This window comes from Rhagoletis zephyria, unplaced genomic scaffold, assembly GCF_001687245.7.
Source record: "Rhagoletis zephyria isolate East Lansing unplaced genomic scaffold, Rhagoletis_zephyria_1.1 Rzeph_scaffold_00117, whole genome shotgun sequence".
Classification (NCBI taxonomy): Eukaryota; Metazoa; Arthropoda; class Insecta; order Diptera; family Tephritidae; genus Rhagoletis; species Rhagoletis zephyria.
Genome location: NW_016157201.1, coordinates 362,624 through 378,776, shown reverse-complemented (window position 1 = coordinate 378,776; position 16,153 = coordinate 362,624). Strand labels below are relative to the sequence as shown.

At 37.9% G+C, this 16,153-nt stretch overlaps 1 protein-coding gene across 5 annotated transcripts in view; it reads right to left on the bottom strand.

The window, feature by feature from the left end:
- The window catches only part of Slip1 (SLo interacting protein 1), a 76,934-nt gene that overhangs the window by 47,212 nt on the left and 13,569 nt on the right, over positions 1 to 16,153 (bottom strand). For all 5 annotated transcript variants that reach the window (XM_017634914.1, XM_017634934.1, XM_017634940.1 and 2 more), the window contains exons 2-4: positions 6,165 to 6,270; positions 5,649 to 6,104; positions 5,288 to 5,581 (exon numbers count right to left, since the gene is read on the bottom strand). In XM_017634914.1, the coding sequence (XP_017490403.1) occupies positions 5,288 to 5,581; positions 5,649 to 6,104; positions 6,165 to 6,194 (780 nt within the window). In that variant the 5' untranslated portion in view covers positions 6,195 to 6,270. The remainder of the gene's footprint in view (positions 1 to 5,287; positions 5,582 to 5,648; positions 6,105 to 6,164; positions 6,271 to 16,153) is intronic.

Here is a 16,153-nt window from a genome sequence, read left to right as displayed (position 1 = left end):
TCGATTACATGTCATTAAAAACCTTACAATTTTGATGAATCTTTGTACAGATTGAAATTTTGACATACACATGATTTTTGTTAAATTACTTGCTACACTTTCATAAAAAAAACCTAGTATTAAATAATCGGAAGGGAAATAGCCAAAGTATGCTAGAATGCCCCTTCCCTATTTATATATTCGCCATTGTATATGTCCTGTATATCGCAGATATCTATTTTTCTGGGAGTCATATTAAATCAAATACTGAGTTAAACAGTAACGACTGACAGTCATTTTATGTTGTGTAAAACAATTAAGGCGCCATATTGTTTGTTGATTGTGGCTTAAATCTCTTACAAATTGCCTCATTTCCACTTTGCTTAATAATTAACACAATTAATAATTATCACGAAAACAATCACTCTTTGGTAAACTGAAGGAACTAAAATAAGTTTTGATGGCAGCTTTGTCCTCTAAATAAGATCTTGAAAGTACATTTTTAGCATTTGTTTTTGTATTATTTATTTTAATTCAGGGCAAACCCCCTGAGGAAACACTTAGAACAGGCAACACTTTGGCTAACTTAACCTACTGGGACAGATTTGAATTATTATACCGTTTTTATACAGGCACGTGTCGATTTGTTTTCATACGTTGTTGTTGTTGTAGCGGCTACAACAACCCCGTCCAGATCGGTTAATATCTCAGTTGTTGTCGTCGAGCTCAACTAACGGAAGCCCCAAGAAGCGTGCAGGCTCAATGGGGTCGACCGACCCGACAGAGCTAACGCCTTTGTTTTCATACGTTCGTTCATGTTAGTATATAGTTTAAGATAGGTATATTAGAAGGTTAATATATAAAATGGGAATGTAGAAAGTGAGCCTCTTACTATGTACGATTACCAATTTGGCATTCCTTGTAGGATACGAGGCCTACAAATAGCACGAGTTCATAGCCATAACATCTAAATTCGTAGTAAACCATTTTATAGCCACTCGTTCTAAGATTTTGGGACGCTTGTCGTTGTTATTGTTGTTGTTGTAGCGGCTACAACAACCCCGCCCAGATCGGTAGGTTCCTCAATCGTTGTCGTTAAGCTCTACTAGCGGTAGACCCAGGAAGCGTGCAACCTCGATGGGTCTGTCCATAAGGACAGAGGCGTTGGCAGGGTGGGGTTCAGTGGGCATGCGGAGAGATGCTGCAAGCCATGGGGTGTCTCTCCGCATGCCGGGCATTCATTTGGCGCATCTGCATTTATTCTGCTCTGGTATTAGTTCTAACCTGCTGCAGTAGCCAGAGCGAAGTTGGGCTATTGTGGTCAGAGTCTCTCGAGGCAGACGAAGCTCTGTCCCATCAATGTCTGGTGGTTGTGTGCCTAGGACGGCATTCATAGGTCGAGAGTCTATATAACTGGAGACTCTGTGAATGCCGATCAAGGCCTGTCGGTAAGGTTGTTCTATGAACCTCTGGACTTCGTCCGGCAGTTCATATAGATGCCTTCTGACGTGTCGTGGCGCGAGTTCTTCCGCAAGCAGATGTGTGTTCGGGTGCCCACGACGGTGACACCCTACTAGGAATTGCTTGCAGAGCATTGTGTTATGCTCCTCAATCGGGAGCATGTGAGCCTCGTCGTGCAGGTGATGTTGCGGCGACATCAGAAGGCATCCTGTCGCTGTCCTGAGTGCCGTGCTTTGGCAGGTCTGCAGCTTCATGCACTGCGAACTACTAGTTCCCGGCGACCACACAGGCGTTGCCAACAACGTTTTTTTGTCTTTGCCCCAGGTGCTGTCGGCTAGCGACTTGAGGAATTGGTTCGTCATCGACGTGAATACCCAGTTGCAGTCTGGCCTCCTTCGTCCAAGTGGTGAAAAGCGTTGCTGAGGATTTTGTAAGGGAGAGGTTAGGCTCCGTGCAGTGAAGAAGCTAGAAAGCTCGTCGAGATAACCGTTTACTTTCGAGCACAAATCATCAATTCCATTTCCAGACGCCATTATCGAACAATTGTCAGCATAAGAGACAATCGAGACTCCCTCTGGTGGTTGAAGGAGCTTAGAGATATAAAAGTTGAACAGTAGTGGGGAAAGAACACCACCCTGGGGAACCCCCTGTTTTATTTTCCTAGGTTTGATCGAATTGTCTCTAAAGATTAATGACGAGTGTCGACCACTCAGATAATTCGGCGTTTAGGTCCCTGTGAGAGAGAGGCCTCTATACCTTCTAGTAGCGTTGAGTGGCTGACGCAGGACCCAAATTTTTCAGCATCAGCATGCAAATTCCGTGGGTTGTTGTTGTAGCACGTTTTTTACAAGTTAAGATACCAACATGCAATTAGAAACTACGGATACCACTTTGATAAAATGGAAAATTTTCGATCTTGTTCCGATAAAAATAAATTTTTATTCTACCAATTGCGACTAAGCTAAACGATTTTCAGGTATCATGCTCAAAAAGCATTCCCGCAAGAGGTCACGGATTTTCAGATCGAATGTCTCAATAACCGTGGAAGATTTGGATGCTGAAACTCAAAATGGGCTTACTTAGGCGCATTTTGCTCATCTTAGGGTCGGGTCAAAGCCGTTTTCTTGCAGATTTGATATTTTGGGCTTTCTCGTTCCAGCAAACTGGTGATATGTATGCTCATACGCATGGATTAGGAATGTTGCTAATGTGGAGTTTTAGACATCCGTGGATTCAAATGCGGATGCGGATGTCTAAAAGCTAACATCTATGGAGGCGGATGTCAAGTATTTTTTAAGAAATAAATTAGGTAAAATAAAAATGAATTTTTAATAACCTTTATTTTATATAGTACTTGAATTTAAAAACTTGAGTATTATATTTTATAAAAAGTAATGTCGCTGCCGTTTTAGGCTCCAGCCTGTTTCTTTAAAGTTCGTAAATCAAACCCACACCATTGCTCGCTGGGGACATTTCCTGGTGGAGGCGATATCTGTGTACTGAAATATTCAGAAGGCTAAGTGGTTATTAAAACACGTCCGGCCTTCTAGCTATCAAATATCAAATGTCTTTTATTCCGCTAACTATTTATAAGATCGTGTCCTGAGAGGTCATGCCTTAAGACCCATAACTCTGCCACTCATGGTATAAACACGAATCGCCTTATGCCTAGTTTACAACAACTCAACATACAACATACTCAGAAATCTAATTAAGAATGTAGAAAAATTTATGAAACTTTCGTCGAAATTCGACTACATGGTAATTTACTACGTTTATACGTAAACTATTTGCAAATACCTAGCTCCCTGTTTATTCGATGGTGAAAAATTCTTTTTTAATATTGCCTGATTATAAAAAGGCAACAATATGACCATCGAAAAAGAAAATAAACCTAATAATGGCGGCTTCTTGCGCTTATTTGCAAGTAGTACCACTAATCAATACTTATTTGCGTGATTTAGTTATTTGCAAATAAAAAAATTAACTCAGCGTGTATACGGCAAAGTTTACCAGTTTGCAAATTGTTATTTGCAAATAATACGTGCGTATAAACGTAGTAATTGTTAGATAACAAGCTACATTTTTAATATAAAATAATAAACATTAAATAATCGAAAGGGGATTAGCCAAAGCATGCTAAAATGTCTCTTACCTATTTATATTTCCCACTGAATCTAAAGCCAATATTTTTCATATCAGTCATTGTTTGAGGTAATTAGTATTATTTTTTATGATTTCATTAAATTCATGTTAGAATCGTTTCATTAAAAAAAAACGTAGCAAATAACTTCAAAAACCTTTAAAAATTTAAGAAAATAATGATAGACTGCAATATAGCGAGGGTACTAGTTTGACAGAAAAAAACATAACCAAAGATCATAGAAAATAAGGATGCTGGATATGTTTATGGCTCCCTTATATTGAGTTATACATCCCGACTTTAATAAAATATTAGCGGGACAATTTCCTCAAAATCAGCACTATCCCGCCAAAATCGGTATCGAAGGTATATTATATACTCTTACAGTGCGAAACTTGACAATCACCCCTATTCTGCAAAACTTTTGCATTCGGATTTTTCTAGGAATCGTAGGAATGGTATGCTGCAATCCGAATCGTATCTTCGAACTTTCGAAATTCGTAACAATGGCATGCCTAAAAACGAACGAGTAAGCTTTTTTGCGTAATTTTGTACGAAAACAATTCTGTGTCGGAGGCGAGATAAAAGATGTAAATCGATGTGTTTGCAGGAAATATTAGTGGTGTTTATTTAAACAGATTAATTTGCCTTTCGCATATACGTATATTTTTATCCACTGCTTTATATAAACGAGCTAAAAAGAATCTTTATTGCCCATTATCGCGAAACTTGTGTCCGGTTTAATTATTTTTACAATGATTTTCGGTTGTTGTGTCCAAACGCATAACCCGAATCCGAAAACTTTAACATACACGTGTAATCAAAGGATTAAACCTTTATTTAAAATATATGTTTCAAATTATTAATAAATTCGGTTTGCACTACTCACTTTTTTGCAAATTTCGATGTGGGTTCGGGGCAAAAATACTGTGATATGCACAAGAAATATTGTATACCCTTGACATGCACAAGCCCCTCTTCTCCGGCAACAGAAAGGAGAATTCTACTTAGTAAGAGTTATAATCCCTAAGCGTGGCCGAAGGCAGAAGCAAGCGCAACAGGTGGTGGACCTAACAAAATGCATGTTTTCAATGGCTTGGAAGAAGCTGTTATTGTATTAACTGGATCCACAATCTACCTAACTGGATTGGGAACCAGTTCTGCAGGCATAGGAGTTCTGGCTTGTGGTTGAACAATGCAACCAGAAGCTGACATAGATGCGCCCATGGTTACCATGCCCGGCAGCTCCGCATACCTATGTGAGTCCATTGCCATAGCGCGCTCTTACTCCGCTGCTATAACTGGAAATACATCAGAATCCATAATTTTCCTCAAAATATTTAAAATTAATCAATTTTACTATAAACGAGCACATGATGAGTGTTTTTTTTAATTCCTTTCCACTTTGTTTTCCTTCATACAGCTGAGTTCGAAAAACAACTGATACCTGGCAATGCTGCACATTTTTCCGCAAGGGTTGCAGCATGTCGATTTTCGTTTTTCGTAACGTAGCTACGATCTTACATTACCTTCTTACATTTGTTTTGAATGACGCTTCGCCGTAGTACCTTGAGAACCTTGGTATATATGTACATATTTCTTGTGATAGAGGTGAGATTCAATGAGAGATCTTGTGAGAGATTGCAAAATCATCCCAAGTAAACTCGCTAAACAATGTGAATAACATACATATTTACAACTTACCGTGAAAAGATATCGGCTAACGAGCAGAGTTACAGCGTTATTATTTTCGGCAATGAGTAGTTCGGTTTCTTCCTTGTTTTTTATATATTTTCCATTTATTTGTAGTATTTGATCTCCTTGACGCAAGCGACCATCACGTCCAGCCACACTGTCAGGTTGAATACCACTGATGTATACCTCAGTGCACGCATCATTGTCATCAGAATTAGACAAGGCACCATTGTTAGCACAACCATTATAGCAAACAATTAGTCCCAAGCGTTCATTGCTGTCTGACTTTCTCAATGTTATTTCCTACAAAAAGTACGATAGTCGTTAAGTAAAATTAAGAAATTTAACCACAGCGCAACAGTACACTCACTTCGATATCGATTTCAGGTGCCAAACAATGTTCCAGTAAATTGTGCTCATGCTCAATATAATGCTCAGCTCTATCCTTCGAGTTGTCATAGATAAAATAATTATTATCAGTTTGAGTCGATTTACTATCTCGTGAAGCACTTTCTATCGTCGCTGTCGCTTCCGAAGTTTTTATGGCTACAACCAACTTTACTGTTGAGGTTAAATCTGCATCAAATTTCACTGATTCTCCTGTTTTCGGTTTAAGAGTTGTAGCAATTGCCATTCCAGCCATTTTAGCATTTACGTCTTTGCAGTCCTTTTCACTATAATCTGAATTGGCAGTAGTTTCGAGCGCACTACAGTTTGGAGTTATGCTTGATTTGCGCTGCATTTCTACTAGCAACGGTTCGCCAGCAGTAAGGAACATTTGAACCACTTTATCTTCCGGCATTTGACTTATATCGGTGCCATTAATCTAACAAGAATTATATATGATCTTTAAAATAACGATCATATTTATTTAGTACTTATTTACCTTAAAAACGAGGAAATTAATTTCAGCCATTGTACGTGCATGAAATAGCGCTCATGTATCTACCATTATTTTTCCTTATTTGACGTGAAGATTGTCCGTGTAACAACTGAAAAAGATGAGCAATACATGATATATTACTTTGTTATTTATTATGCGTTTTCCATGTTTTTTGACTTTGTGTTGTTGTCCTTAAATTTGTTAGGTAAGCCATACAATTTCCCTATGCGGCCAGGTAGCTGGATCATTTAATTCGTCTTCCGTATCTCGGCTTTTGTGTTCACTTAACTATCTATTGTGTGAAATGACGGGGAATGGCTATAATTGAGGGGCGGAAGGTAACGAGCGGGAAACCTAAAATCAACACATCCTTACGATTGGTTACGTTCCGCCCAGTGCATTATAAGCCAGACAATCAAAAGAAAGGATGCCAATAAATTTTTTTAAAAATCCTAACAGCATATCAAGAAAATCCCTAGTTGTCCCTAAGGAAATATAATTTTTCCCTACATATATTTTTCATACATCGAAATGAAACAAAAAATTGTGTGCCATTTGGTATGCTGCATATATTATATACATATATCTTTATAATTAAGTTTTCTTAAATGGCTTTCATTACAATTAAAACAAGTGCAACAAGTTTTGTAGAAAAGACCGTATTATGTGATTGAACTGAGATTATCGTGACTGATTATTTTCCTTTTTTGTACGAGCATCGGTTACAATAGAAAATATACGTTCTGCACCTGCATTAGCTTGAGGCAATACTGAACAATATTGTTTCATTATTGAGATTCCTCATATTTAATTAATATTATTTATCCAAAATCGATATCCATGTGCACAATAGCATTATTTTCATGTTCAAGGAAATGAAATTCAATAGACCTCCACTCAACCAACAAGTCATTTATATTATATTTTAATCTCTAACTATTTTTAAAACCTATCTCACGCCTGAAGAATTGAGGAACCCCAGTCCAATTTTAGGAACAAGGAAGCACATATATTTGAAGAGGGTGTTGCCTCAGTATAACCAGTAAAAAACTGTGGTGAAGTCCTTTATGGGGATAAAGTTTCCAGAGGAGAAATTTTTGGTAGCACAAAATTTCTTAAACGCACGGTTGCTTTTCAACACTAATGAAATAAACTGTAGAATTTATTAGAATAGTTTCGTTTAGTGCATCGGGGTGAATTTACATTTCCAAGCAATTTGCTTATGTCAAAAGATAAAAAAAGATAAAAGTAATTTATTTCCCAAATGTATAAATTTGTTTGATGTAAATTTATTTATTTTAGGTACATAGCAAGGTGAAAGTCTCGTGAAAATTTGAGCACTTTATATTTCAAGAGCTTCATATTTGTACTGCACCCTAGATTAGCATTTTAATTGCATTGCAAAATATATCACATATATTGCTGCATAAATATGTATATCACACCGAATAAAAGAAAAAGTATACTTAAATTATAAAATAACTCAATTTTATTGCAAAACGTATACACATTTACGCTTTTGTTTTTCTTTAGCTTAATAATAATGCTCTGAGTGATGCATTTTCTGTTTACGAAAATCTTGGATGATGTTCTCTAAAATTAGCTCCGACCAACTTAAAGTGAAATACCTTCTTACTGCTCTTGTTGAATTAAAAAAAAGTGGTTCAACTCTAGAAGAATAAAATAGAATTATGTATGGAATAAAGAAAATAAATATTTATTTATTCCTATCCCGAATATTCTGTCGAAATCAAATGATGAGTACTCGAATGCCTACAACTTGTACTTTTAGCTAAGTGTTTAGCCAAGCTTCTCCAATTCTATAATTTATAATAGAAGTCATATCAATTTATAAAACATGTTTCACCATTTAAATTAATAAATCTAAATATCAGTATCATTCAGGCAATCGCCGCGTAAACACCAACGTTGACCGTCGCGATTTCTTAATTACTACTTTTGCTCGCAGCCTTTGTGTTAGTTTTCTTTTTTTTGTCGTGCAAAGCGAAGCTCTGCACACTCCTAACTTTTCGCGTAAACGCACTCCAACAAAAGTTCAAAAACAATAAACTAATACAACAATTTTACAAACCAGTTCAGTTGCTAAGCACTGAAAGTGCGCACACTCTCAAATATGAACGGGGTCGACCCCCCCAACACCAACAGGTTTATGGACCTGGACCCTGATCATTACCTCGACACACCGATTTTCAAAAACAAAAGATTGCGATCGACTGACTTTCCTCTACTCCCAGAGACCCACCAAAATGATGACCATATACCACGTTTTCTGGTAATCACCGCAATAGCCAATTCTGCAGAACAAAACCGACCGATTGCTTCCTACAACGTTTTCCAAATCGAGAAGGGTCTCAAAGCCATATCCCGTGACTATACAGAAGTAACCCCGCTAAAATCCGGCGATCTCCTTCTCAAGGCAAACAATCTGAAGGCTGCACAGACATTTCTGAAAGCCATGCGCGTTGACTGTGTTCCAGTAAAAATCACAGCCCATGTTGGACTGAATTCCACTCAAGGTAGGATTTTCTCAAGAAACATCATAGACATATCTGAAGAAGAACTAACAAAAGAATTAGCCTCCGAGAAAGTAATCAGCATAAGAAAAATCATGAAGAAAACCGATGAAAAGCTGATACCAACTGGTGCTGCAATTGTAACATTTGATCTCATACGTAGACCTGATTACCTAAAGATAGGCTGGGAGAGAGTCAAAGTACAGGAATATATACCAAATCCCATGCGATGTAATATTTGCCAGAAACTAGGACATACCAAAAAATGGTGTCGCAACTCAGAAGTATGCAGAACGTGCGCTTTTCCCCCTCCGCATGACTTATGCACACGTAGCTACTGTGTAAACTGTACCAACGAAACCCACACCTCGTTTGACTCTGCATGTCCTACGTTCCTTAAGCATAAAGCGGTCAACAAAGCCAAAATTCAACATAGGTGCACAGCTCGGCAAGCATGGAAATTATACAACAGCAACCCAACGGCATATACCATTCAGCATTATAATAAAAAAACAACACCAACCATGGCACAGATGATTGCCAGCCACGCAAACATAACATCGACAATACCGACCAACGCGCAGAACAATGAGACGATGACACCGTTAAAGCAAACAAACACACAATTCAATAAATTTTCCGACGTAAACAACAAGCAACAACTCACCAGCAATAACCCAGCAAANCTTCCGACGTAAACAATAAGCAACAACTCACTAGCAATAACCCAGCAAACACGCATACAACGAATAGCAAATTGAACTCTTCAACCATTAAGGAAACTACCAAAACTAGCCAAACAGCATCAACAGCCAAAAGCAACTCCAAACCAACAACTTCTTCTCCAAAACTTCCGCATAAGAACAACCACGCATCCACATCCAAAAACAGCGTCCCTTCAACGGATCGAATCCTTCGGACTCCTTGTGCATCCCCTACAGTTAGTGACATCGAAATGTCACCGTGCAGCCAAATATATGCCAAGTATCCCGAATTAAATGTCCTCATTACCCCCGAAACTTATAAAAACACACTTTCCCAGCAAAAAAATAAACACTAGCACAGAAAGATTATTCAACATAAACACAAACCATTTAAAACTTTTCAAGTAATATGACGTCAATTCTACAATGGAACATGAATGGGTACACGAACAACTACCACCAACTAGAAATCATCATCAACTCCTTCTCCCCCTCTATTCTACTCCTAAATGAAACTCACATACCCTACAATCAGCCTACCTATACACCCAAAAACTATGCAGGCTACTTCCACAATCACATGCAAATAACCAACAAGAAACAAGGAAACGCTATTCTAGTTAAGAGAAATATACCACACAGAGTAATACCCATACGTTCCGATTTTTCCGCGGTAGCAATAGAGATAAGCACAACACAAAAATTCGCTGTCATTTGTATCTACATCCCCCCAACGCAAGTTTTCACTGCCGCTGAACTAATGCGCTTGCTAAGACAGGTTAACACAAACTGCATCATAGGAGGGGACTTCAACGCACGGAGCACAATCTGGGGCGATACCCACTCCAATCAAAGAGGGACAATAGTTGAAGACATGTTACTGGCTTCTAATCTAATTTGTCTAAATGACGGCACCGCCACGCATTTCTCAACCCACAACACCTTCACCTGCATCGACCTCACCTTCTGTTCTGCTGCCCTAGCACCGCAATGCACCTGGCGTGTAGTAGACTCCTTGCATGGAAGTGATCACTTCCCGATCCTAACAAGTATCATTTCTTACGGAAATCAAATTCAGAATAAGCACATCAGCGAATTCAAGACAGAAGCCGCGGACTGGGACAATTTTGCTGCCCGGTGCAACATTCACCAAGAAGCAGCAAAAATTCTAAGAATTGTTCGCACCGCCGCACACTGGGGTATTGGGTATCGAAAGTGTAGATTAATTAAAAAATTTATTTTGAAATAACACTCGAATACTTAATAACTATAGAAACTAGCCATAATTCTGCATCACTAACCGAAAAAATAACGGCGCTAAGTTGTATAGTGCAGCTGCATTGTGTTTTTGAATTTACACTTTCATTCTCTATTCGCTTGCGCCCGCTGTAAAATTGATATTTCAAGTTAATCAAAGTGTTTTTTCGTTAAAAAATTTTCAAGTGAAATCTAAATCTGAGTATGGAGCCTTCAATTTCAGGTATTGAACTATTTTTCAGATATAAGTATTGCAGCAAAAAAGTGATTTAATATTTTAAATAATTTTTTTTGTTCAAAGTCCCCAAAATGTGAATATTTGTGGTATATAGTTGGACATATAGGTAATTATCGGACCATATCGCGCTATGATTTTTTTTTTTTTAATTTTGCGGATTGTAGACGATGTTTCTGCAAAAAATTGAGGTGCGCTTTTGTGGCTCTTTTGATTAATTCAACTTTTTGTTCATAATGTCAGTGGACAAAAATGATCAATTTCCTTGCATGTTTTGTGTTGCTGGCGTTTTGTGTTTCTGTTTTGTTTTCTTATTGATATTTATTATTTGTTTTGTGTCGTTGTTGTATTACTGATTTGTAAAGATCGTAAAGCGTTAGATATGAAATCACTTAAAATACAGTTTAATCTAACTTTATCGCAACCTGTCGTGGTTACGAAGGTAGGGTGCTGGCCTAGTAATCCGGAGGTCTCATGTTCGAATCCCACCGGAGGCAAACTTAAAATTTTTTTTTGTTTGTGACGCTGCAGCGCTGTTGTGATGGTTTATTACTTTATTTTTTTCGATAGACAATGTTAGTTTTTTGCCAGTGAATGTCAATTTAATTGTGAATGTCAATTTAATTGTGAAAAGCTAAATGGAAAATTATTTCCACTTCAAAAGTTAACAAATGTTTTATCTATTTTGTTAGGGATAAGTTCATGCACGCGTATGTTCACTCGTCAACATCTATAAAACTTAATGCAAAACTCAGGATTCCAGCATTTTGAAGATAAGTTCAACTATTTAAAGGAAGAAATAAATAAGCTTACTGGACCATCAGATGAAGATATTCCTGTTTTTAATGCCCCAATGAATCGTTTCATCTCCGAATTTAAAACGCGATGGACAAGATGTCATAGAAAATAAGAACGTTTCTTTAAAACCCATCGGAATCGGTTAGACTCTTCTATTTCTTTTTTTACTAAACAGCTAAAACGAGGTCGCAAAGAGATTGCTTTCGAAGAATCCGGCCCAAAAACAAAGTACAAAAAAACCAAGGATTTGAGAGACAACACATCGTTATCAATGCTAGCTTTTGCAACTCAAGTGAAGTTAAGGGAATCTGGTAATATTGGGGCGTCTAAGTTAGTACATGATGTAGCTTCTTGCTCACCAACGAGAGCGGATAAATACAGAAAAAGTTTACTTAAGTCGGTGGTGTCCAACAAACTGAGTAGTGAAGAAGCATTAGCTGTTTTGGTTGAAGCTGGACTATCGCGGCATCAATATAATATTGTGAAACAGGCTGCTCCAGAAAGGTTTACCTCGTACACTGCTGTCCAGTTAGCAAAAAAACAATGTTATCCAAAAAGCGATAGTATGGGAGTATGTGAATCCTCAGTCGAACTTGATTTACAGGCGCTTCTTAATCACACTGTTGAACGCCTAGTACTGCTGCAAAACAGTGTGATTGATTCTTTAAACAAAAAAGAACTGTCTGAATTATGTTTATATACAAAATGGGGCTTCGATGGGAGTTCTGGCCATAGCTCATATAAACAAGCATTTCATGGCACAGAAGCTACAGATTCCTCTGTGTTAATAACATCAATTGTGCCATTAAGGTTGGAATGCGGGGAAAAAATTATATGGCAGAATCCTCGCCCTTCTTCTACCAGATTCTGCAGACCATTGAAAATGGAGTTCATCAAAGAAACAGCAATTACGTCAAAGCTAGAGCATGATAGTCAGCGAAGAAATTAAACATCTAAATAATTCAACTGTGGAACTTGGTGAGAAAGTTGTAGTAGTAAGACATAGCTTAATATTATCGATGATAGACGGTAAAGTTTGTAACGCTCTTACTGAAACTACATCTACACAAAAGTGTTACTTATGCGGCTCCACCAGCAAAGATTTCAACCAAATCGATAAAATGATAAAAAAGGAAATTAACACTGATAATTTACAATTTGGGTTATCAATTTTGCATGGATGGATACGATTTTTTGAGTGCCTTCTTCATCTGTCATATAAACTGCCAATCAAAAATGGCAAGCTAGATCAGACTCCGAAAAGCAAATTGTGGAAAAAACTAAAGCAGAAATTCAAAAGCAATTTAAAGAGAGGACTGGTTTAATTGTTGATTGTCCAAAACCCGGATTCGGTAGCTCCAATGACGGAAATACGGCCAGGCGTTTTTTTCAGAATGCGGAACTATCAGCGGAGATTACGAAAATCAACGTTAATTTAATAGTCCGAATGCATAATATACTGATTGTTGCTTCGTGTGGTCATGACGTAAATGTACATAAGTTTCGGGAATATGCACATGAAACGGCTAGAATATTTGTAGAACATTATCCGTGGTACTATATGCCTCCAACATTGCATAAATTTTTTATTCACGGACCTGAAATAATAGCATACGCATTGTTACCGATTGGCCAATTATCGGAAGAAGCGCAGGAAGCTAGCAACAAAAATTTCAAAAAATATAGAGAGAGTAATTCCAGAAAAATGGATCGAGAAAAGTCGAATCAAGACGTTTTTAACATGATGCTGATTACTTCTGATCCAATAATATCAAGCAGGAGAAAATTGCCTGAAAAAAAATTACACAGCCTACCAAAAGTAGCTTTGGATAGGTTACAATCTCCATCCTTAAATTTGCCAAAAGCTTATGCCAGGGACAATAACAGTGCTCATGGCAGTGATTCCGACGAGGAAGATGGTGACGATGATAGTAATGATGATGCATAATATATTGTTTGTACTGAAATTTATAATGAAATGTTTTTGTTTTTATTTAATATAATAAATAGTCGAATTATCGCAATATTTAATTTTTTCTGCATATTTTAGGGTATTATACAGAAAAACCTGTACCATCGATATCTCGCTAACTAGGCGATTTATCGATAACTTCATTTTAGAAGTTTGAAAAAACAAAATTATCTGGTCTAGAAAAACGCAAAAAAGTTATCGATTTGTTTAAAACTTCAAAATGAGATATCTCGATAACAAATCGAGTTATCGATAATTCTTACTTAATTGTTTCGGTTTATTTTGAGGTATTCTTTAAGAAAATAAAACGGTAAAATTTTTTCGATTTTTTTAAACTTCAACTTCAGATATCTCGATAACTAAACGAGTTATCGATAATTTTTATAACATTTTTTCGGCTTATTTTGAGGTGTTCTACACAAAAATTATCAGTTTGAGAGGCCTCGGAATTAATCGACAGTTTTGATACAAAATACCCCAGTGTGCGCCGCCCGTTTTACTATCCCGCAAACCACACGGTGCTATTACAAAAAAAGGATCCCCTGGTGGAATGCCAATTTATCCACCCTTCGTCTGCAGAAACAGCGTGAATGGCAGAATTATAAACGCTCCCGCTCTGAACACAATCTTTTAGCATGTAAAAGAGCTAATGCCCTTTTCAAGAGAGCTGTAAAAACGGCTAAAAAACAAAGCTTTGAAAAGATCACATCGAAAATCTGTCCCACATCAAACCCAAGTGACGTTTGGAGTGACATTAAGAAGCTCACTGGTTTTCAAAAGCAATCTATCCAGCATTAACTCTCCTAACGGAACGATAACCACACCGCTGGGAATTGCCAACTATTTCGCTTCTTCCTTTTCGTCTGCTTCCTCCGATTCAAACTTTACAGATACTTTCCGCCAACTCAAAGCGCAATACCTGCAAGAAGACAACAAAAACAGACAAATCAACAGCTCTCGACACACGCCAAGCAAATCGAAGCAAAAATAAACTTAGCCGAACTCCAATTCGCACTCTCATCGGTTAAAGGTAAAATACCAGGGCTTGACAAGGTGTCATACCCCATCATCCAAAAACTACCCATCGAAGTAAAACATCGATTGCTTAACCTTTACAACCTTATTCTCGACCAAGGACACTACCCACAACATTGGAAAACTGCGTGCATAGGTCCCATATTAAAACCAAACAAGCCCGCTGGAGACGCAAACAATTATAGACCGATCTCTCTCATCCCTTGCTTTGGAAAAGTAATGGAAAAAATCGTAGCCTCTAGACTTATGAGGTATGCGAACATCACGAAACGTATAAGTCCCAATCAAGTAGCTTACAGAAAAGGTTGTTGTACTATAGACGCATTAGTTCATCTCGACCACCTAATTTCAGAAGCCCTCTCGTCCAAAACCACTTTTCGGTACTTTCCGCCGATTTCCATAAAGCGTTTGACCGTATCGGCGCCCACATTATCTTAAGGCAACTAGAGAAATGGAAAATCGGCCCAAAAATCAAGAATTTTATTAAAAGCTTTCTCAAAAACAGGAAATGTGTGGTGAAAGTAAACGGGTATCTTTCCTCTACATATCCTCTTGATAATGGTACCCCACAGGGATCACCACTATCTGCTTGCGTATTCATAATAGCATTCGACGAGATCACTCAACTTACAAAAAACATAAGTAGCTTAGCATGTCAACTCTATGCCGACGACGTGGTTTTTTACACGCATAACTCTGACATCACGTTTGTAGAGGAAACTTTTGATAGCATACTTTCGAAAATAAATTCATGGTCTCTGGTCTCTGGCACCACAATTATAATAATAATAATAATAATAGATTGGCGCTTACACATATGTTAGTGTTTGGCCGAGCTTCTCCTCCGATTTGTGGTGTGCGCCTTGATGTTGTCACAAAAAGCGGAGGGACCTACAGTTTTACGCCGACTCCGAACGGCGATTGTATTTTTATGAGAAGCTGTTTTTCATGGCAGAAATATACTCGGAGGTTTTGCCATTGCCTGCCGAGGGACGACCGCTGTTAAGAAAAACCCTTTTTTCTATATTTTTTGCGACGTTGCTTTGACCAGGGTTTGAACCCAGGCGTTGCGGAGTGGAAGCGCGCACTGTTTACCACTACACCACAGCGGCCGACACCACAATTGCTACTGGAAAAACCAAAATTTTACATATTTGCCGGAAACAGAATTTTCCCGGCGTTTCCAATGATACTATAAGTTCGGTACAAGAACTCAAAGTTCTTGGACTGATTTTAGACTCCAAATACAACTTCAAGCCACACTGTACTCAACTAAGAGAGCGCATTTCAAATAGTCTAAACATAATCAAATACCTTGCATCAAAGAAAAGCTTCGTACACCCTACCACGCTAATAAACATTACAAAAGCGCTAATCCTATCCAAAATTGATTACGCCCTTCCTATTTACGGTAAAAGCCCAAAAGCTACACTCAACAAGCTGTCAGCACCGTACCA